Below are 22,534 nucleotides of genomic sequence, written 5' to 3'. Positions count from 1 at the left end.
GTTCTAATAGCTGTATAAGACCATTTTCTTCCTGATGCTGATGTGCTGGCATGAGCCCAAAGAAAATGTAATAAAACTTGTTAGAGTTTGAAAAATAGGAAGAACATAAAATGTCTTGGATTTCTAACATTCAATCTGCAACTCTTGGCAATAACACAACTTCAGAAGTATTTTCTCTACTGAACCTAAGCTGATTTTCAAAGAGGAATGGATACTTCTTTTGAATTTGGCAAACAGACCTTGAAATGCTCCAATTCAACACAGTTCTATTCACATCTTAAGCCCCCTTAACTATGACCAATTTGGTCTTCAGTTACTTGGCTCAGCAACTTATGTCTCCTACAAAACACCTCACACAAATAGCATTGCACAAATCCTTTAGAAAAAAAAAGACAAGAATTGCATGACAAAACATTAAATCATCAAGCTGCTTGTTAAATTCAAAAACAGCAGCAAAATCAAACAAAAGTTTAATGAGCACACACTTAATCCTTATGCCAAAACCCCTTTTTGATCCAGCTGTAGTGAAGCTGTTATGAGTGAGTTGGACGTTGCCTTTTGGAAACAGTAGTCACAAACTTCCTCCTCCTCTTCCTTCATTTTTCCTTTTCCATTCTACAGGATACACCTAAAGGCTACAGTGGAACAGCAGGCAAAATAAGCAGCATCGGGCAGCCAGGAAGTGATTTCAGTACAAAGGATGCAGACAATGACAAATGTGTTTGCAAATGTTCACAACTGACAACAGGGGGTAAGAAACACACTTTTGTAAATAACTTGTTCATCACAAAAACAGAAAAATCACATCAATTTGCATTGGGCACTTGTTGTGGAGCAAAGCCGGCAACCACTAAATCTTGGCACTTTCTCCGAAAATCTTCAAGGGCATTTTAAGGGCTCCCGTACTTTTGTGCCAGGTCAAAGCGCACAATTAGCTCAGAGTTAATCACTGATCAACTCATGGGGAATTCAGTCCCTACAATGGCTGACATTAATAGCCTGGAACAGAGCTAAAAGGTCCTCCTCCGTTCCCTTGAAAGTGACTCCACTGCCAGACAAGTTTGTCTCCCTCTGTATTGGGGTCTGCCAAGTGAGCATGAAAGCATGAAAAAGCTAACCCTATCCCTTTTTTCCCATGAGGCTTCTCTCACAGGGGACTCAATATGCACATATGCACAAAATGGAATTGACTGGTACTGACCCAGTGTAGAGAGTACAAATATGAAACTGCATTGGTTTGAATGAACAAAAATATGAATGAATGTAGTCAACCTGTATGTAAATGGGAGCAGAAAATGATCACATACAACGCTATCTGTGTTTCTGCTGCACAGATTTTGAGCGAGTTTGACAATGTTGCAGGAGTGAGTAATAAACTGACAACTCAGTGGAAGCCTCATTTGACAGCAGTGTGTAATTATAGTATGTAAAACCATAATCTTGGCTGCAATCATTGCATATTTTAAACTGAAAGATTAGGTTTTCAGGTTTTTACTTGAATGCTGTTTACAGATATACATGCTGTTTCTTTGGACTACATATGACAGGTATTACTCCTGAATAAAAACACCAATCCAGAGTCTTTAAAAGTTCATCAAACCAAGCTATCAGTCGAGTCAGTCTCTTCCCAGCTCACACTGATGAAAACTTGATGACACTGATGAAAGAAGTGTCACGGGGACCTAAAATAAAAAAGGGGTGTTTGTCAAGGATAAGTGACAATCCAGTAAGAGCAGTAGCAATTACACTGTCACATCCAATTCGAGTTGATGCTGCCAAATGTGAAATGCCTGCGCTGACACCATGACATGACGGAAGAATGTACTGCAACTTTCTAACAGTTCGACTAGCTGCTCATGTGATGCCATGACATGGCATTGATTTAAGTATAGCTACAAGTGCAACATAGTTGAAAGTGTATTAATACTATTCATTCCATAGAAGCCAAGTAACCGTGTAAAAAAAATACATGGATAAATGGACTCAAGTTACCACAAAACAACATAAAGATGGTTTAGCTCTGAAAGGGCTTTACATTTAGTAATATTTCGTTTTATTCTAGTTTGCCATGTGATCAACAGCAGTCACCATCCATGAGCTGTATTACATTATCTTCTTTGACAACGTTACATTTTAAATTGATAATGTTGTTTTTTGATATTCTAGGTTGGTGGTTTGATGCCTGCGGTCCCTTCCAATCTGAATGGGATGTATTACCAACAAGGCCAAAACTCGAATCGCTTCAATGGAATCAAATGTACTACTGGAAAGGCTCGGGCTATTCACTGAGGTCCACGACAATGATGATCAGACCAGCAGACTTCACAGGTTCCCTTTGAACGTCACTCTCAGATTAAACAAAGTGGGAAGGAAACTGTGCCTGACAAACGGCAAACAAACAACAAAAACCAAAAGTAAAAAAATCTCAAGGAAGCCAAAGCACTTAATGAAAACATTGTTACATACCTTTTGAAAAGACATATTCTGTGCATGTTTATATGTTTAATAATTTTAATGAAAGGGTTGTTGCAAAAATTGTGAAATATGGACTGACAAATATCTAAAATGAAAAATACGTATGTCTGTGTGTATAGTAACTATGGGTAATAGTAATTACATTGAGTTATGACAGCTAGCTAAACACAAACAGGAGAGACTAGAGTAAAATGTGACATTAATTAACTTAATTTCTTTAATATAGTTTAAGCAGCCATTTAACTAGATTTTAATAATAGCTGCTAATAGCTCATTTTAGGAAAAAGACAATGGTACAACATATAAACAACTGGCTCAAAGTGATTGTTATGTGTTCAAGAAAATCTTTCTGTTAATACCTAAAATGTAAATGCAAATGTAAAAATGTCACAGAAATTGTTTCTCTTAGGATCGTTTTTCTCCAGAGAATGTGTGTACATTTGTGTGTTTAATTTTATATGTAGATTTTAAGGCTGATATTTAACATTATTATAAAGGATAAGAGATTTGTCAGAGAGATCTTGAGTGCCTCCTAGTTCCTAGCTAGTTAATTGATCATTGCACATAAACTAAGAGGATATCTTTTAATATAATTCTGCAGTACCTTCCTACATGCTCATACATGACGATGATCTCTTTGCAGTCTTTTGGGAATGTATTTTTTATTTATGTAATGACTCTTTTGAAACTACAACAAGCACAATTTATGACAAGTTGTCCAAGTGAGGAAGCTTGATTTCTCATCAGTAAACACTGGCTTTAGGTTTTTGTTAGAGTGACTGAGTTTAATGCTCTACCAGCTGTTATATACCTGAAGTTGAATATTTAACATGACCTTGTTCTACACTATAACAATGAAACAGTCTGTGAATGCACAAATCGCAGATCACCACAACTTTTTCTGTAATGTTTTATAATTTCTATTTCAAAATAAAACTTCAAAATTCTACAAAATTCACTTTCTTTTGTTGTTGTTCCTTTGGGGGAAATTAATTGAGAATCTGCTCATGGATAAGATAACCATTTGTACATCAGATTACATTCCGTCAATCCCATATAGCCATAAAGCAATCCTGATCAATGATTTGTAACATTTCCTATAAAGGTCACAGTAGATCCTTCATGGGCACAAAGATTTGAGTTAAAGTAAAAAATGACAAAACTGTTTCAATATTGGCCTCATGTGACATATATGATATCAGTCTTTTAATCTTATTGCCAGTTCATTGAGGTCAAGCATCATTCTTTGTGTAGTTGTAAAGTGAGTGAATAAGTGAGAGATGAAAAAATTCACTGTGACAATTTAAACAATGCTACTGACATCAGCTTCTATCACTGACACTGATAGCAGCCGAAGGCAAGACCACGCTCCACGGTGTGCAGGATATGAACAACAAAGAGAGAAGCTTGTGCTTTGCCAATCGTTGGATGCATCCATAGGAGTAAAGTAGCAGTAAATGGCCTTGGGACATGAAAATATTTTGTTCTGTCACAACAAAAGCCATCACATCATTTCAAGAGGAAATCTGTTGACATCTGTCTGCATCAAGACCCCATTTCTTCCCTCGCAGTGCAGGAGGGGACAGTGATTCATGAATGACGAGTTCAGGAAGAGGCAACATTCACACTTCATACAGGATGTTTCAGGAAAAACAAGCACACTGAAAATGGATGACTGGCAATAAAAAATAGCAGGTTTCCGTCTGACTTCCTCAGCTTTGGTTTTACGATCATTTATTAGTTTTGAGTGAGAAATAGGATGATTTATATGGATGATATTATTTACATACAGAAAAAAATTATTAATGTAAAACTGAAGAAATTTAAACCATGAATGAATGGTTTACACTAAGGCTGCACAACTAATCGCAAATATAATCGAAATCGCAATATGGCCAAGTGCAATATCCAAATTGCAGGAGCTTTAAAAAAAAAAAATCACAGGAGCTGAAATCTTATTTGATAAAAGTAAAATGTGTCACAACATTGTTGTGCATTGTTAGCACCACAAGTGTTATGGTGCTACAGAGAGGGCCCTCCCTACAAATCATAATTTTATGACGTACCAAAACATGTAAACATGTTTGTTTGGTACAACACCTTACAAAAATCACATCATCACCACTTAAATTTCTTTCAGTGAAAATAAATGCAAAAATGACCATTTCAACTGAAATCTCATATTGAATATCTGCCAAAATAATCGGCAATGTAAAAGATTTCTTATGATAAAATGAAAAATATGACAAACTTTTTCTGCTGTCATAAAAGAAACGTATTTGTATACATCTCTAACTTAAGCTCTGCACTTGACAAAAATCAATATATCTGATTGTTTGCACCAATGGAAAAAATAATGAGGTTTAGAGTGAAGTTAATGCTGCAAGCATTTGTGTTCTGGACACTTTTACTAGTACTACTTAGACTAGTACTGGTACTCACCTGTGCTGCTGGAAATTTGTCTGAAAGTTCATATGGTTCCTCTGGAATCCACTGCCTTTGCTCCAAACACCAGAGAATCTACTCAAGGAAAAATAAGAACAAGAGATAGTGTAACACTTAAATAACATGTAATGGCTTCTTAACATTAATAAACTACATACCCATTCAAAAGAGAGGATCAGCAGCCACGAGCTATGCCCAACAGAATATTGAGAGTCCGCCGGTGACCCCCAGACACCACATGAGTTTGGTCTCTCACAAACACGGTCAACGACTGAAAAACCACCCAGTGCTTTCACCACCTGAACCACTGTGTGCTGCTGCCTACAGGAGGTGAATAGAGTAGAGAGCAACCAACACGGACAATTTAACAAAACATATTTTTTACCAACTTGCTCACCAATGAATTAAAGTTTTGTGGTGACATTTATCTAAAGGCAAAGTTTTATATGTCTGAGGTACTTACTCATGTGGCATCTTGTCATGACCAATGTTCTCATAGCCTGAAACAAGAATAAACACACAAAACTAATGACAGGGCTAAAACACTTTCTTTTACCAAATTTCTGTTTCCCTAAATGATCTTGGACAGTTCAACTGATATTGTGTGAACAAATGTAAATGCTTAGCGTAAGAAGACAGTGAATTAAATCAATTAAGCTGATACACAAAACATTTTCTTGAGGATTTTAAATTTATTTTGTCTGTATTCATAAGCTTGCTATTGATGACAATATCCACAATTTGGCAAACAATTAAATAATATGTGGAGAAGCTTAGAGTGTTATATATAGCATAAATTTGGCTTAATTCTCAGTTTATTGGCTTGTGTTTTAAAAGCAAACACAAAAAATTTGAGCTTAAAGTAGCGACAATACAGTGTCTATAAATTTTCCAAAAATGGCTGAAAGACCCTTGGGAATTTAATGCATGTTTCTTTTGGGTGTAAGTATTGTGGAGCTGGTTGTTGCAGATACAGCACTGAACTGTCCAAAGGATGATTATCCAACGGCCAAACAGGCCATGCACTTCAATACCCGCCAAAATATAGTTGCGATCTCTCTCGGGTATATAATGCACATATTTATCTCCTGAAAACCCCTTTTGTAAACACTAGCTCATAATTGCGGACCTACTACTACTACTACTGCACAACGCATTAGAGAAAGTCCTGATAGTGTTCTGGTTCTTGCTGTATAAGACCATTTTCTTCCTGATGCTGATGTGCTGGCATGAGCCCAAAGAAAATGTAATAAAACTTGTTAGAATTTGAAAAATAGGAAGAACATAAAATGTCTTGGATTTCTAACATTCAATCTGCAACTCTTGGCAATAACACAACCTTCAGAAGTATTTTCTCTACTGAACCTAAGCTGATTTCAAAGAGGAATGGATACTTCTTTTGAATTTGGCAAACAGACCTTGAAATGCTCCAATTCAACACAGTTCTATTCACATCTTAAGCCCCCTTAACTATGACCAATTTGGTCTTCAGTTACTTGGCTCAGCAACTTATGTCTCCTACAAAACACCTCACACAAATAGCATTGCACAAATCCTTTAGAAAAAAAAAGACAAGAATTGCATGACAAAACATTAAATCATCAAGCTGCTTGTTAAATTCAAAAACAGCAGCAAAATCAAACAAAAGTTTAATGAGCACACACTTAATCCTTATGCCAAAACCCCTTTTTGATCCAGCTGTAGTGAAGCTGTATGAGTGAGTTGGACGTTGCCTTTTGAGGAACAGTAGTCACAAACTTCCTCCTCCTCTTCCTTCATTTTTCCTTTTCCATTCTACAGGATACACCTTAAAGGCTACAGTGGAACAGCAGGCAAAATAAGCAGCATCGGGCAGCCAGGAAGTGATTTCAGTACAAAGGATGCAGACAATGACAAATGTGTTTGCAAATGTTCACAACTGACAACAGGGGGTAAGAAACACACTTTTGTAAATAACTTGTTCATCACAAAAACAGAAAAATCACATCAATTTGCATTGGGCACTTGTTGTGGAGCAAAGCGGCAACCACCTAAATCTTGGCACTTTCTCCGAAAATCTTCAAGGGCATTTTAAGGGCTCCCGTACTTTTGTTGCCAGGTCAAAGCGCACAATTAGCTCAGAGTTAATCACTGATCAACTCATTGGGGAATTCAGTCCCTACAATGGCTGACATTAATAGCCTGGGAACAGAGCTAAAAGGTCCTCCTCCGTTCCCTTGAAAGTGACTCCACTGCCAGAAGTTTGTCTCCCTCTGTATTGGGGTCTGCCAAGTGAGCATGAAAGCATGAAAAAGCTAACCCTATCCCTTTTTTCCCATGAGGCGTCTCTCACAGGGGACTCAATATGCACATAATGCACAAATGGAATTGACTGGTACTGACCCAGTGTAGAGAGTACAAATATGAAACTGCATGGTTTGAATGAACAAAAATATGAATGAATGTAGTCAACCTGTATGTAAATGGGAGCAGAAAAATGATCACATACAACGCTATCTGTGTTTCTGCTGCACAGATTTTGAGCGAGTTTGACAATGTTGCAGGAGTGAGTAATAAACTGACAACTCAGTGGAAGCCTCATTTGACAGCAGTGTGTAATTATAGTATGTAAAACCATAATCTTGGCTGCAATCATTGCATATTTTAAACTGAAAGATTAGGTTTTCAGGTTTTTACTTGAATGCTGTTTACAGATATACATGCTGTTTCTTTGGACTACATATGACAGGTATTACTCCTGAATAAAAACACCAATCCAGAGTCTTTAAAAGTTCATCAACCAAGCTATCAGTCGAGTCAGTCTCTTCCCAGCTCACACTGATGAAAACTTGATGACACTGATGAAAGAAGTGTCACGGGGACCTAAAATAAAAAGGGGTGTTTGTCAAGGATAAGTGACAATCCAGTAAGAGCAGTAGCAATTACACTGTCACATCCAATTCGAGTTGATGCTGCCAAATGTGAAATGCCTGCCTTGACACCATGACATGACGGAAGAATGTACTGCAACTTTCTAACAGTTCGACTAGCTGCTCATGTGATGCCATGACATGGCATTGATTTAAGTATAGCTACAAGTGCAACATAGTTGAAAGTGTATTAATACTATTCATTCCATAGAAGCCAAGTAACCGTTAAAAAAATACATGGATAAATGGACTCAAGTTACCACAAAACAACATAAAGATGGTTTAGCTCTGAAAGGGCTTTACATTTAGTAATATTTCGTTTTATTCTAGTTTGCCATGTGATCAACAGCAGTCACCATCCATGAGCTGTATACATTATCTTCTTTGACAACGTTACATTTAAATTGATAATGTTTGTTTTGATATTCTAGGTTGGTGGTTTGATGCCTGCGGTCCTTCCAATCTGAATGGGATGTATTACCAACAAGGCCAAAACTCGAATCGCTTCAATGGAATCAAATGGTACTACTGGAAAGGCTCGGGCTATTCACTGAGGTCCACGACAATGATGATCAGACCAGCAGACTTCACAGGTTCCCTTTGAACCGTCACTCTCAGATTAAACAAAGTGGGAAGGAAACTGTGCCTGACAAACGGCAACAAACAACAAAACCAAAAGTAAAAAAATCTCAAGGAAGCCAAAGCACTTAATGAAAACATTGTTACATACCTTTGAAAAGACATATTCTGTGCATGTTTATATGTTTAATAATTTTAATGAAATGGGTTGTTGCAAAAATTGTGAAATATGGACTGACAAATATCTAAAATGAAAATACGTATGTCTGTGTGTATAGGTAACTATGGGTATAGTAATTACATTGAGTTATGACAGCTAGCTAAACAAACAGGAGAGACTAGAGTAAAATGTGACATTAATTAACTTAATTTCTTTAATATAGTTTAAGCAGCCATTTAACTAGATTTTGAATAATAGCTGCTAATAGCTCATTTTAGGAAAAAGACAATGGTACAACATATAAACAACTGGCTCAAAGTGATTGTTATGTGTTCAAGAAAATCTTCTGTTGAATACCTAAAATGTAAATGCAAATGTAAAAATGTCACAGAAATTGTTTCTCTTAGGATCGTTTTTCTCCAGAGAATGTGTGTACATTTGTTGTTTAATTTATATGTAGATTTTAAGGCTGATATTTAACATTATTATAAAAGGATAGAGATTTGTCAGAGAGATCTTGAGTGCCTCCTAGTTCCTAGCTAGTTAATGATTTCATTGCACATAAACTAAGAGGATATCTTTTAATATAATTCTGCAGTACCTTCCTACATGCTCATACATGACGATGATCTCTTTGCAGTCTTTTGGGAATGTATTTTTTTATTTATGTAATGACTCTTTTGAAACTACAACAAGCACAATTTATGACAAGTTGTCCAAGTGAGGAAGCTTGATTTCTCATCAGTAAACACTGGCTTTAGGTTTTGTTAGAGTGACTGAGTGTAATGCTCTACCAGCTGTTATATACCTGAAGTTGAATATTTAACATGACCTTGTTCTACACTATAACAATGAACAGTCTGGTGAATGCACAAATGCCAGATCACCACAACTTTTTCTGTAATGTTTTATAATTTCTATTTCAAAATAAAACTTCAAAATTCTACAAAATTCACTTTCTTTTGTTGTTGTTCCTTTGGGGAAAATTAATTGAGAATCAGCTCATGGATAAGATAACCATTTGTACATCAGATTACATCCCGTCAATCCCATATAGCCATAAAGCAATCCTGATCAATGATTTGTAACATTTCCTATAAAGGTCACAGTAGATCCTTCATGGGCACAAAGATTTGAGTTAAAGTAAAAATGACAAAACTGTTTCAATATTGGCCTCATGTGACATATATGATTCAGTCTTTTAATCTTATTGCCAGTTCATTGAGGTCAAGCATCATTCTTTTGTGTAGTGTAAAGTGAGTGAATAAGTGAGAGATGAAAAATTCACTGTGACAATTTAAACAATGCTACTGACATCAGCTTCTATCACTGACACTGATAGCAGCCGAAGGCAAGACCACGCTCCACAGGGTGCAGGATATGAACAAAAGAGAGAAGCTTGTGCTTTGCCAATCGTTGGATGCATCCATAGGAGTAAAGTAGCAGTAAATGGCCTTGGGGACATGAAAATATTTTGTCTGTCACAACAAAAGCCATCACATCATTTCAAGAGGAAATCTGTTGACATCTGTCTGCATCAAGACCCCATTTCTTCCCTCGCAGTGGCAGGAGGGGACAGTGATTCATGAATGACGAGTTCAGGAAGAGGCAACATTCACACTTCATACAGGATGTTTCAGGAAAAACAAGCACACTGAAAATGGATGACTGGCAATAAAAAATAGCAGGTTTCCGTCTGACTTCCTCAGCTTTGGTTTTACGATCATTTATTAGTTTTGAGTGAGAAATAGGATGATTTATATGGATGATATTATTTACATACAGAAAAAATTATTAATGTAAAACTGAAGAAATTTAAACCATGAATGAATGGTTTACACTAGGGCTGCACAACTAATCGCAATATAATCGAAATCGCAATATGGCCAAGTGCAATATCCAAATTGCAGGAGCTTTAAAAAAAAAAATCACAGGAGCTGAAATCTTATTTGATAAAAGGTCAAATGTGTCACAACATTGTTGTGCATTGTTAGCACCACAAGTGTTATGGTGCTACAGAGAGGCCCCTCCCTACAAATCATAATTTTATGACGTACCAAAACATGTAAACATGTTTGTTTGGTACAACACCTTACAAAAATCACATCATCACCACTTAAATTTCTTTCAGTGAAAATGAAATGCAAAAATGACCATTTCAACTGAAATCTCATATTGTAATATCTGCCAAAATAATCACAATGTAAAAAGCTTTCTTATGATAAAATTGAAAGATATGACAAACTTTTCTGCTGTCAGTAAAAGAAACGTATTTGTATACATCTCTAACTTAAGCTCTGCACTTGACAAAAATCAATATATCTGATTGTTTGCACCAATGGAAAAAATAATGAGGTTTAGAGTGAAGGTTAATGCTGGCAGCATTTGTGTTCTGGACACTTTTACTAGTACTACTAGACTAGTACTGGTACTCACCTGTGCTGCTGGAAATTGGTCTGAAAGTTCATATGGTTCCTCTGGAATCCACTGCCTTTGCTCCAAACACCAGAGAATCTACTCAAGGAAAAATAAGAACAGAAGATAGTGTAACACTTAAATAACATGTAATGGCTTCTTAACATTAATAAACTACATACCCATTCAAAAGAGAGGATCCAGCAGCCACGAGCTATGCCCAACAGAATATTGAGAGTCCGCCGGTGACCCCCAGACACCACATGAGTTGTGCTCTCACAAACACGGTCAACGACTGAAAAACCACCCAGTGCTTTCACCACCTGAACCACTGTGTGCTGCTGCCTACAGGAGGTGAATAGAGTAGAGAGCAACCAACACGGACAATTTAACAAAACATATTTTTTTACCAACTTGCTCACCAATGAATTAAAGGTTTTGTGGTGACATTTATCTAAAGGCAAAGTTTTATATGTCTGAGGTACTTACTCAGTGGGCATGCTTGTCATGACCAATGTTCTCATAGCCTGAAACAAGAATAAACACACAAAACTAATGACAGGGCTAAAACACTTTTCTTTACCAAATTTCTGTTTCCCTAAATGATCTTGGACAGTTCAACTGATATTGTGTGAACAAATGTAAATGCTTAGCGTAAGAAGACAGTGAATTAAATCAATTAAGCTGATACACAAACATTTTCTTGAGGATTTTAAATTTAGTTTTGTCTGTATTCATAGCTTTGTATTGATGACAATATCCACAAATTTGGCAAACAATTAAATATATGTGGAGAAGCTTTAGAGTGTTTATATAAGCATAAATTTGGCTTAATTTCAGTTTATTGGCTTGTGTTTGTAAAAGCAAAACACAAAAAATTTGAGCTTTAAAGTAGCGACAATACAGTGTCTATAAATTTCCAAAAATGGCTGAAAGACCCTTGGGAATTTAATGCATGTTTCTTTTGGGTGTAAGTATTGTGAGCTGGTTTGTTGCATGATACAGCACTGAACATGTCAAAGGATGATTATCCAACGGCCAAACAGGCCATGCACTTTCAATAACCCTGCCAGATATATAGTTGCGTAGAGACCAAAAAGGAAATCAAACACCAAGGCCATGGGTCGAGAAAAACATATTCAGAGCCACTGAAACGGAACTGTAAATTTGTAACTTGATGACTGTGGTCCATCCAGCCACGTACTTTGGCCCCAAAACAGAGAATTATAATCAACACAAACACCTGAGCAGCAGCTACGAACGGGACCGCCAGGTCCTTTCCCACCAGACTCTGATATCTGGTCCCCCAGCTGGAAGTCAGGGGTTAAGGCCTGCTGAACATGGTGGTGCCAAAATGGCCCACCAGCCCTGCCCCCACCAGTCAAACATCACATTATCCATGATAAGCAAGTTGTGAACTCATTGCGTCAACACATTATTGCTACTGCTTGGTTATCCTGACAGAAGTTTTCTTCAGAGGAAAATACTTTTATACTCCAATTTGTTAATGATCCACTACAGGGTTATCTGCGGCTAACACTACAGGACAGCTAAAAGGTGGCTAGAAGAGCTGCTCATTTTGAAGCCTTTTACACTCAGTCTAACAAATTAATATATGGGAAGCTATTCCCTGAAGATTCCTCAAAGGGGACTTTGGCTTATCTTATGCAGTGGGCATGTTTTGGCAGCAGCACAAGAAAACAGGCACTTGAAGAATGAGCATAATGTGCCGCCGACAAAGAGCTGGTGTGAACCGCAGCAGGGCCTCCGAGCACAAATGAAGGAAATTCTTCAGTGTATGACTAGGTCTCCTTGATGGCTACTATTTTGTGCCCACTGAAAATGACGTTTTTCAGAAAATCAAAGAGAGATGAGGATCCTGGGTCTCTGCAAAAGTGGAGGTTAACTGGGGCTGTGAGAGGCAAATACAAATATCAGTGATGAGAGTAAAAACACCAGATTACCACTTCTCACACATAAAGAGAACCTTACATAAATCCTGACCCAAAAAATACCATTGGTACATGCAGTAGCTCATATCAGTTAACATGTTTTGCGAACATGGTCAAAAGCAACTGCTTCAGACTCTTGGCTATTACTGAAAGAATCTTAGACTTAAAAGGATTTATAAAAGAGAATGAAATCTCTCACTAGGAATTTACCTTCAAACCAAATTCATCTCACTTCAGTAATTTCCTGGGTTGATAAATTTATAGAAATCAAAACGGGGTTGAGAGGACAGACAGAAAATACATACAAAAGCATTTTTGTGCTTTATTGAAGAGCTGACAGTGGAGAGATGACAAGAAATAATGAGAGAGTGATGGGGAATTTCAACAAAGACCCCTTTTAGCCACTAGCCCAGCAGGGTACCACTAAAGTCGACCTCCTTTTAATGAACTGTGTCTTTCCTGGATAATGACAGTAAGGCAACATAGGAATCATAAGGAGAGAAAGATACAGACAAAGGTCTGTATTGGATTTGAAGAAAAGATGGCTGGGTTATAGAGTTTGTATCCTGAGACAACTAGGCCGCCCTCTACATCTTTTACTGAGCATTTCTAACCTGCTAAAAATGAACAAAATGAGTGTGAAGATTTCTGTTGATATTTGTATTACTTCCAACAGACTCCACACTAAAAGCAGCTGCGAACAGCTAATCTGCCTTGTTTGCACCCAAATTTAAGTGATGTGAAATCTATCATTGTTTGTCATCTGCACCTCAAAGATTGATGAGCCATGCAGGTGTGACTTTCAAGAGCTCATCACAGATGGCTGTGTTTACCAATACAGCATAAATTTGAAAACCATATTTGGATATGAATCTGTTCTCATGATTTACATAGAACCAAGAAAACAACTACATCATCTCTGTAATCTGGCTACAATAAAGTCAACCCATCGGAGCTCCCTGGAGCAACATGACGTCACATTTCGCTTTTTTCAGCTGCAGCTTGTTGAGGTTACCAGCGTAACGAAAACAGAGCCCAGGTGCATTTCACAAGCAAGGAAGTTGTACGCTACCATCACAGAGGCAAAACACAGGAAACCCTCAGGACCAGACAGAACCTCTTGGCTAGATGCGTCAAACGCCTACAGCTATGGAAGTGTATGACCTTATGGAGGAAATACTTTAAATGGAATCACTCTCTCACTCACACACACACACACACACACACACACACACACACACACACAGATGCTTAGTTTACTTCCTAAACTTCCTATATTACAGAAAACCATAAATGTCAGGATTTTGTCATTTTCTGCAGCTGCAATAGTTTCGTAACATAAATAAGGTACAAGCTCAGGTGAATGAGGAAAGTGTGAAGAACAGAGAAAATGCTTTTTTTTTTTTTTTTTTTTTTTACACTTTGTTCACTTTTCTGTTTTTCCTTCATGAGGGAAGATGCACATTGCAAAGTTCCTGCTGGTTAGAAGTAAGAATTGAGAAAGAAATGTCATATCAAAACGTGGATTGCCTCAAAGTCAACTACTTGCAATTTAGCAGACACTAAAATGTAAACAGTGGACAAAGGAGTATATAAATTAGCAGATAGGAGATTTTTTTTATTACAAATGCAGTGCCATGTCACAGCAGTATGTAATGAATCAGAAAGCTTCCTACTGGTGACTTAATACTCGCAACATCCTGTTTTTGCAATCCCATTCAATTTTTTTCCCCAGAACACTGTAGGAAATGTATTATCAATGTGCATTTTTTTTGGGTTGACTGTCCGACTCAGTGCAAAAGTAGTCTTTAAATTCAGTCATCATAATTGAAATTAGACAACTGCACAGTTCAGCTCAGTTAGACATTTCAAAACGATCAAGTCTTCTTACCTTTGTTTTGTTGACCATTTTCTGAAGACTCGAGCTGACTTGCTTATTGTGATTTTCTTCACCTTCAGAGGGGATCTCTGTTAAGCCAGCTGCAACTGTACATTCATTTCCTCTACCTACATGTGAAAACAAGAAAAACAATTGAGAACAGTGCGGGGGTGTGTCACTTAAGCTATCACACAGCAGGCACTATTTGTGTGTTTGTGTGTGCATTTATGTTTGCTCATCTCTGCTCTCTTACACATGGCTGAAAGCTGACATTACATCACTACTACAGACTCTTCAATTTATTACAAATTCATAATTATTTGATAGAATGAGGTTAATAAGACATAAACAAATATTCTCAGGTCTCATATATTGTTCAAGGTAAGCACCTTTTCAATGAAATGTTAAATACGCTCAGTTTCACATATATAAGAGCAGAATCAGACAATACAGGAACTCAAATAAACCTGTGATCTAAATGTTATCAAAGCAACCACAACATGACCAAAAGTGCAGCACTTAAAAACTGCTACTTAATACATAAAATCAAAATGAATGAATGATTTCTGATAGTGTGAAACTGGTTTATATCAGTAATGTTTTTAAATGGCAAAGAAAGCTTCAGTTGAGAAACATGAAATGCAGATTTTCTATATGAAGCTCTGTCCAGTTGAGAAACTACTTATCATATTCAGGTTTGCGAGTCTATCACATACTGAAAAACAAATGCAAACATATGTATATGCACACACACATATATCCACACACACACTTATATGTTTACATATATGTCAAATTTATGACTAAATTACTAATAAGGCCTTTGCAAGACAAACACATACAGAAAATCACAAAAATATTCACATAAAAGGGCCTCATTTTTTAATGAAGTTATATCTTTATTCTTCTTTTTAAAATGGGACATCGAGAAATAAAAATTCACCTTCAGCAAATAACTGGAATGAATCATTTACTAATGAAAGTAAAGTAATCCCTGAAACAATAATTATGTTGCAAACCTTTTTAAACCAAATACATGACCCAGAGATTACAATCAAATCTTCCACCACTGTGAAAGCTCAAACACCATTAGTAATATTTAGTTTTGTTCAGTTAATAATGATGAAGGAAACCTGAGTATTGGGTTCATTGTTATTAATGTTATGTTTTTAACTCTGGCAGTCTTATTACTCACTTTCCAAGGTGTGAGAAAGGACACTGACAGAGTTTTTCTGTAGCTCTGATACTGTGTTATCCTCCGTTAACATTGTCGGTTGCACTAATGTAGATGCTCTTCTCTGTTTTCCTGCACCACTTGTAGTTGTACTGGTGCTTGTAAAGGGCAAGGTGCTCTGTCTTCGCTTTTTAGCCACCAGTGGTGCACTGGTACTTGGACACTCCAATCCAGGCCGAGGTTCTTCCACATCATGTTGTGGATGACTGTGTGCATCAGACTGGTGATTGCGATTTCTACCACTCTGACCTTCTTCCAGTTTCCTATTCTTTTTACTGTTAGTTTCAGATCCAACGCTTTCACTTCTTCGTTTTCTCTTCATTGGGACAGAGTCCAACTCAAAAGGAATGTGAACGTCCCTCTCCACAGGTAGATTAGACATTAGAGGTCTTTTAGGTGGCTGGTGGTGGTTAGCTGGGGAGAAATAGTCCTCAAACACATTATCATCTCCATCAGTTGAAACTGAGGCAACACTCTGAGATTCACCAGATAGAGTGAAAGATCGTACCAAGGCAGAAAGTGATGGTCTGGCTCGTTTGTGTATTTTCTGTTTTTGTAACGGAGCAGCAGTTTCTTTTGACGGTCCAACTGCAGCATCAACTGACATAGATGGTGATGAGAGGCAACTGGAAGAATTCACATCATCAGGACAAATATTGGTCTTAGTTTCTGTAAAAGATTTAGATGCTTTAATTTTTCGCTTTCCCTTTTTAGACTTGTTAGGTAATGGGCTAGGTGATTTTTCTTTCTGAAAGTTCTTGCTGTCGTCAGGACTAGTATCCTGGCCAGGACATTCTAATAAACCTACACATTTGTGATTCTCTGCAGGCTTTTTTCTGACTGAAGTCCTTCTTGACTTTTTTTGTCTATTGCATCCTTCGTCCTTTTTGTCCTTCAGGTCAGGAAATTTCAAAGGACTTGAAATCCTTTTTGGCACATCACGGCAGGGTGACAGCCAGGGCTTTTCAGAACCTTTCCTGTGGTGTTTTTCGTTATGGCCGTGGTCAGTAACATGTGTTCTCCCTTCTTCTTTATCAGGTGAACAACCAGGTTCAGCAACAGAAGCACTGGAATCATCATCCGACTGGTCATCTATATAGAGGAAAGAATAATAATTATTAGAGGTTTTATGCATCTCTCAGCCACTTTCAGTTCATTGCTTTTGTTTCCCAGCGTGTTTAGCAGAATTTGCAATGGCTCTCACTGAGCCCCACTATATAAAACCACAGGCAGCTGCTTGTGCTTCACAAGCTCACACATCCACATTGTACGCTACACGCCCACTGTGAAATGGTGGAAAGCTGAAGGAAACAAGGGGCTGAAGAAGAGAACTGCTTATGTAGCAAGTTACAGAGACCAGGATATTTTTCTTAGGAGCTGTCAGAGCAAATGAGGGCAAAACACGAGTAAATACTGCACATTCAGAAGCTGACTCTAATGGGATGCCATTGTTGCTCTGTGTCTGCCAGTTACTGTTAGTTTCTCTCTAGCTGTCAGACTATTTTAATGCAGCTTTAAAACAGTAAGATGCCACAGACACACTAATCTGTGATTCAGTAACTAAATCCTATTTTCACCAATTTGTACATTTTTATCGTTATAACTCCAGAATCAGTAGAGAAATGTTTTTTTTTTTTTTTTTTTTTTTTTACAAACATTAATTTCTTATTTCAGGAGCTTAGAGAGACAAATATGTAGCACTTCCCAAGAAACTAAATCTGATTATAAATTCTATCTCATATTTCAACATATCGCTTCATCTTGTTGCTTTACCTGCCAACTAACTCTGGACACATGCTTGTAATGTATATCCTTAATATTCAGCAATTTGTAGCCACTTTGAAAACACATTAGACATCTTTATGTCATATTACCTATTGCATTTATGCAAATCAAATATGGTATCAGGAGGATGCTGTCACTTCCCTTCCCTAGAAATTTAGACACAGACCTTGGGAGATGAGAAAGATAGAAACTACACTACAACTTTCCATTGATCACACAAATGTTCTTACACATTAATTTGAGGACAGTTGGTGTGCTCCCAATAGTAGGCTTCAGTCCAGTGGGTGAGCAGGATTCAACCATTTGTGACGCTGAAAGACAGTGACATTTGAGAGAATTGGTTGGCATTTCAAAAGTGTTGAAACGTTTTTAAGGCCCTATCAGTTCATCAGCCTGCAAACCTGCGGATGCACATACCAGTGGGTGAGAGGTTTTCCCGCTTCTCTTTCATGTCTTTCAAACGCTGTGCCATATAATCTGATCTTTTCAATGCAGGACTATAGACTATTCCACTCTCTTCATCGATGATGATGGGCGACACATCTGTAACTGTGTAAAAATAACTGTCAGATGACAAACTACATCCTTTGGTCTTAAGTAAACATTTCCAAAGGTGTAATTATCTCTTACCCAGAGGTTGTTTTGGAGCGAGGTCTTTCATCATCTTATCTAATTTTTTCCTCATGCGCTTGTCATTTTCAGGTGTCCTCTCTGGAGAATCTTTTGGCTGCATGCAGCGATGCTAGTTGAATTAAACACAATCATTTTTTTCAATAGGAAGTAAATTAATGCACATTTGAATACTTTTATGGTCAAAATAGCATTATCAATTAAAAAGGCATGTTCTCACTTTGTTTAGAAAAGATGAACAATGAACACACTGTTTAAGTATATGCAACATAACACTGTGACACGCAGTATGAAACAAAACCCAGAACAAGTGCACTGAATTAATCACAGCAGTGAATGCCACTTAATATTCAAAATGCTAATAGACTCAAATTTAATACAGTGTAATGCTTTAAGTCCTGATTTTTGTATTTAAGACACATTAGCATTTATAATCATCAATACAATCACACGACACCTCATTTATACATTCTGATCAGATGAAGAAAAGACTTCAATCACTGAGCCAAAATTAGCACAATGTATGGCTTGACAAACAGCAATCCAACACTGATTTACAATGACAGCTTAAACTGCGACACCAACATAAACATCACATGTAAATCTGACTCTACTCACTTTCTTGTTCTTTAACACAGGATTGCTTTCATTTAAAGCTGGATACAACTCTTCATCCGCACGCACACCATCATCGTTACATCTGGACATCATTTCACCAAAAATAAGCCACATGATTCCCAACAACATGTTGTAAAACTTCATAACCATACAATCAAAAAAACTTCATATAACTGTAGAAGTTAAAAAAGTAAGCAACTTTCTTACCTGACTACCCAGAGAACAGAGACCAGTTTCACATCACTTTTCTTGGCCTTTGTCCACGTAGCCGAATGACCGTTGCTGAAGACTACATGTGTGACTTGTTTGTTGAATGTTTTCGAAATCTGTAAAAGAAAAGGCAAATTTAGGTTTTGCAAATTGTATTTATCTGCTCTCTGTAAATTCAGTAAATGGCATACAATATAGTACAACTGTGTTTATGTGCCCTCTGTGGTCTCACCTGAGCACCCATTTCCTGCAGCTGCTGAACAAATGGTTTTGAATAGTTTGCTGTTTTGTCTGATGACCACACGTCAACATAGGCAACAACATCTGTAGACACATTGAACAGAGTGATAAATTTAAACCATAAGCCATAAAGTTCAGCCTGGATAAACTGCAGAAAAACTAAGATAATGTACAGTACCTTTAAGAACTGAACAGTTGCTGCTGGTGGTCATTACTAGCCTCTTTAGCTCCAAGATTCACCTACACAAAACCAATGAAGACATTTTTGAGATAGAAGATCAGTTTTCGCAATGCATAGGAATTTTTATTGGTCCTTGGTCCATCTGCCGACTAAACCAATCAGGCACAAAAAGTTATCTGACAGTTGATCAGTGTCAATATCAGGTCTGCAACTCAGGATTATTTTTTTTATTATAGTCAATCAACTAATTATATTTTTGATTAACTAAATAATTACTCTTACAGGTATAGAAAGTATAAAAAGTAATGACAAAACCCATGAGTTGGCACAGCCCAAAGTGTTGTCTTAACGCTGCAGACACCGTCTGTCAATCAGGCAATAATATTTTCCTATGGATATCATTTCATAAGATATGATATGAAGAAAAACAAGCTACAGAATACATTTGTTAAGATGTATTTTGCTCCTGAGTGATGAATATAATTTATGTCAGTCAACCAATCACTTATAGACTAATCATAACAGAACCAGTGAAGACACAAGCTTCCAGTTTAGAGCTGTGCAGCTACAGTACTGTGTTTTAAAAAATAACAGCAGAGTGAGAATGCTTTCAAAAATAATGACATGAGTAGTTCTTATTTATCAATCAATCGATATTTGGTGTGACCAACCTTTGCCTTTAAAACAGCACCAACTATCTTGCACAGTTTTTCAAGGTACTTGGTAGATGGGTTGTTCCAAGTTGTTAGGAGAACTTGCCACAGTTCTTTTGTGGATTTAGGCCGTGTCAGTGTATCCTGTCTCTTAATGTAGTCCCATTCTGATGTTGAAAGCAGGGCTCTGTGGAGGCCAGACAATCTGTTGCAGGACTGCTTGTTCCTGAAGAAAGTTCTTTATGACTCCGGCTGTATGTTTGGGTTCGTTGTCATGCTGTAGAATGAATTTGGAAATGATGAAACGCCTCCATGATATTGAGCAATGGATAAGAATCTTAACATTTAAAGTCCCTTAAATCTTTGCACATTATTGAGTAGGCGTATAGTTTCTATGAAAACCTGACATGGAGGAAACATGTTTTTCTCCATACGCCTACCTGTATTTTCTAAAAACACAACTTATTTATAGTGTTTTATATTATAAACCAAATAACTTAGCCGTGAAGAATCGTGTAATAGCCACGCCACTTAGGTTAGCTACATAACTGTGACTCGATGAAGGTTATGAAACATATTGGTGATCTTTTAAGTTACTCAGTGTAAGGTACAATATTTATGGCACATATTTATGATCAAACACCAGTGACTTCAGCTGACATCTATAAATGTCTACTACCTGACAAGTAACGCTAAGATTGATGTTAGTTTCGCCACGTTTTGTTGCTAAACTGGCGAGCTACCTAACTTTCTTAGCATTTCGCTGCTGTGGCTAACTTGGGATAATACATCTGTAATGTGTTGACATACGTATTACACGTGTTTTTGACTATTGGCAGCACACACGCATGAACACAGGTATCAACCAGAATTTTTCAGTAGTTTCCGGGTACTTATTTTATACGCCAGTGAGGTTTAAATTGCGCAGTTTCATACAATACCTGACAACAGGGTGAAGAGTTCGCGCGTGCAGTTTGTGATGCAAAGCATTCTGGGACAGACGGCAATCATTGGCTGAGAGGAAACGTACGTCACTTCCAACTCAGGAGTGACTGGGTAAAGTTATTGTGGCAGTGTCCCTGAGCAGCGCTCTAAGAAGTCTACTTCAATTTCCACCTTTCCTTTCAGTGAATGGCGTAAACCTTTAGAAGCATTCAGTCCGTCTTGACAGACAACCACATAACTATGTTAATAACGACTTACTTTTAGGGGTCAAAAGTGGTGAAATCTTATTCGCATTATTAATAGTTTGATGAGTTTGGATTCTGGTCAAGTTTCAGAGTGACTTAGCTAGATCAAACAAAGACAAAATATGGTGTGTTGCCAGTTTTTCGTGTTTGGCAACCTTGTTTAAATATGTCACACATTTAAACCAAAATTCTGTTTTCAGGTGATGTTTAAAATGAAAATGGCAGAGCTGGAATAGAAGTATCTCAATTACTTCCCTCACAGTAAGCAAGCTCAAGCAAAGATGACTGTCTTGGACTGAAGTTGAACAACTACGCAGCCAGTTTAAGGTGACAATTTCATTTAGTGTGTGTGTCCAGGTCAAATTTAAGCTTTCAAAACTACAAGTTATAAAGCTGATGTGACCCATCAAGTATAACCTGGTGAACACTGGTAGTACTTATCATTACCTAAAGTCAAAAATATTTCAAAAGTGTATATTTTTACTACCTACTTCCTCAGACATTTCATTGTGTTTGCAGACACACACTACCTCAGATGGGTCAAACAATATTCAATATTCAGTATGCATAACTGGTTTGATAGCTGCATTATTTTGGGAGACAAACCTCCAGACTATCCAGTCTTAGAAAGCATTAATTAATTCTAATTTGTCACATACATGCACAGTCATGAGCAAGCATTTTGACTAAGCAGAAAGACTGTGGTATGTAATCTGCACATATATATGTCAGGGAAGATATCTGAGAATTTACTTCAGACATATTAAAGACTGAGCCAGTATTTGTGATAGTGCATCTACAAAGACACCCCAAATTGTAATAAAATGGTAAACTAACACAATTTAATATACATAAAAAGCCTTGCATAAACATTTGATATCATTTATTTATTTATTAAACTTTGATTTAACAATCTTATAAATTGTTACATTTCACCTCTGAAAGTCACATTAATCACAAAACACAATAGTGTGTTTGT

General features: G+C 37.1%; 2 protein-coding genes across 4 annotated transcripts in view; one reads left to right on the top strand and one right to left on the bottom strand.

Moving 5' to 3' along the window:
• angpt2 (angiopoietin 2) overlaps positions 1-9,451 on the top strand; it is a 17,941-nt gene extending 8,490 nt beyond the window's left edge. For 2 of the 3 annotated variants that reach the window (XM_022763224.1, XM_022763217.1), the window contains exons 8-9: positions 6,721-6,851; positions 8,261-9,451. In XM_022763224.1, coding sequence (XP_022618945.1) covers positions 6,721-6,851; positions 8,261-8,433 — 304 coding nt within the window. In that variant the 3' untranslated portion in view covers positions 8,434-9,451. Of the gene's footprint in view, positions 1-621; positions 738-6,720; positions 6,852-8,260 lie in introns of those variants that run through there. The other variant, XM_022763232.1, reaches the window with a different exon arrangement.
• mcph1 (microcephalin 1) overlaps positions 1-21,343 on the bottom strand; it is a 35,861-nt gene extending 14,518 nt beyond the window's left edge. The window contains exons 1-14 of the mRNA XM_022762228.1: positions 21,307-21,343; positions 20,384-20,642; positions 19,710-19,771; positions 19,524-19,615; positions 19,289-19,407; positions 19,082-19,163; positions 18,464-18,575; positions 18,251-18,382; positions 18,064-18,144; positions 16,010-17,140; positions 14,827-14,942; positions 11,473-11,510; positions 11,166-11,328; positions 11,005-11,082 (exon numbers count right to left, since the gene is read on the bottom strand). Of these exons, the coding sequence (XP_022617949.1) occupies positions 11,005-11,082; positions 11,166-11,328; positions 11,473-11,510; positions 14,827-14,942; positions 16,010-17,140; positions 18,064-18,144; positions 18,251-18,382; positions 18,464-18,575; positions 19,082-19,163; positions 19,289-19,407; positions 19,524-19,615; positions 19,710-19,743 (2,178 nt within the window). The 5' untranslated portion in view covers positions 19,744-19,771; positions 20,384-20,642; positions 21,307-21,343. The remainder of the gene's footprint in view (positions 1-11,004; positions 11,083-11,165; positions 11,329-11,472; positions 11,511-14,826; positions 14,943-16,009; positions 17,141-18,063; positions 18,145-18,250; positions 18,383-18,463; positions 18,576-19,081; positions 19,164-19,288; positions 19,408-19,523; positions 19,616-19,709; positions 19,772-20,383; positions 20,643-21,306) is intronic.
• Between the last annotated feature and the right edge of the window lie 1,191 nt (positions 21,344-22,534).

The sequence above is a fragment of the Seriola dumerili genome, unplaced genomic scaffold, assembly GCF_002260705.1.
Source record: "Seriola dumerili isolate Sdu_G_001 unplaced genomic scaffold, Sdu_1.0 BDQW01000024.1, whole genome shotgun sequence".
Taxonomy (NCBI): domain Eukaryota; kingdom Metazoa; phylum Chordata; class Actinopteri; order Carangiformes; family Carangidae; genus Seriola; species Seriola dumerili.
The sequence above is the reverse complement of the archived record's forward strand: the minus strand, read 5'-3'. Positions and strand labels throughout refer to the sequence as shown.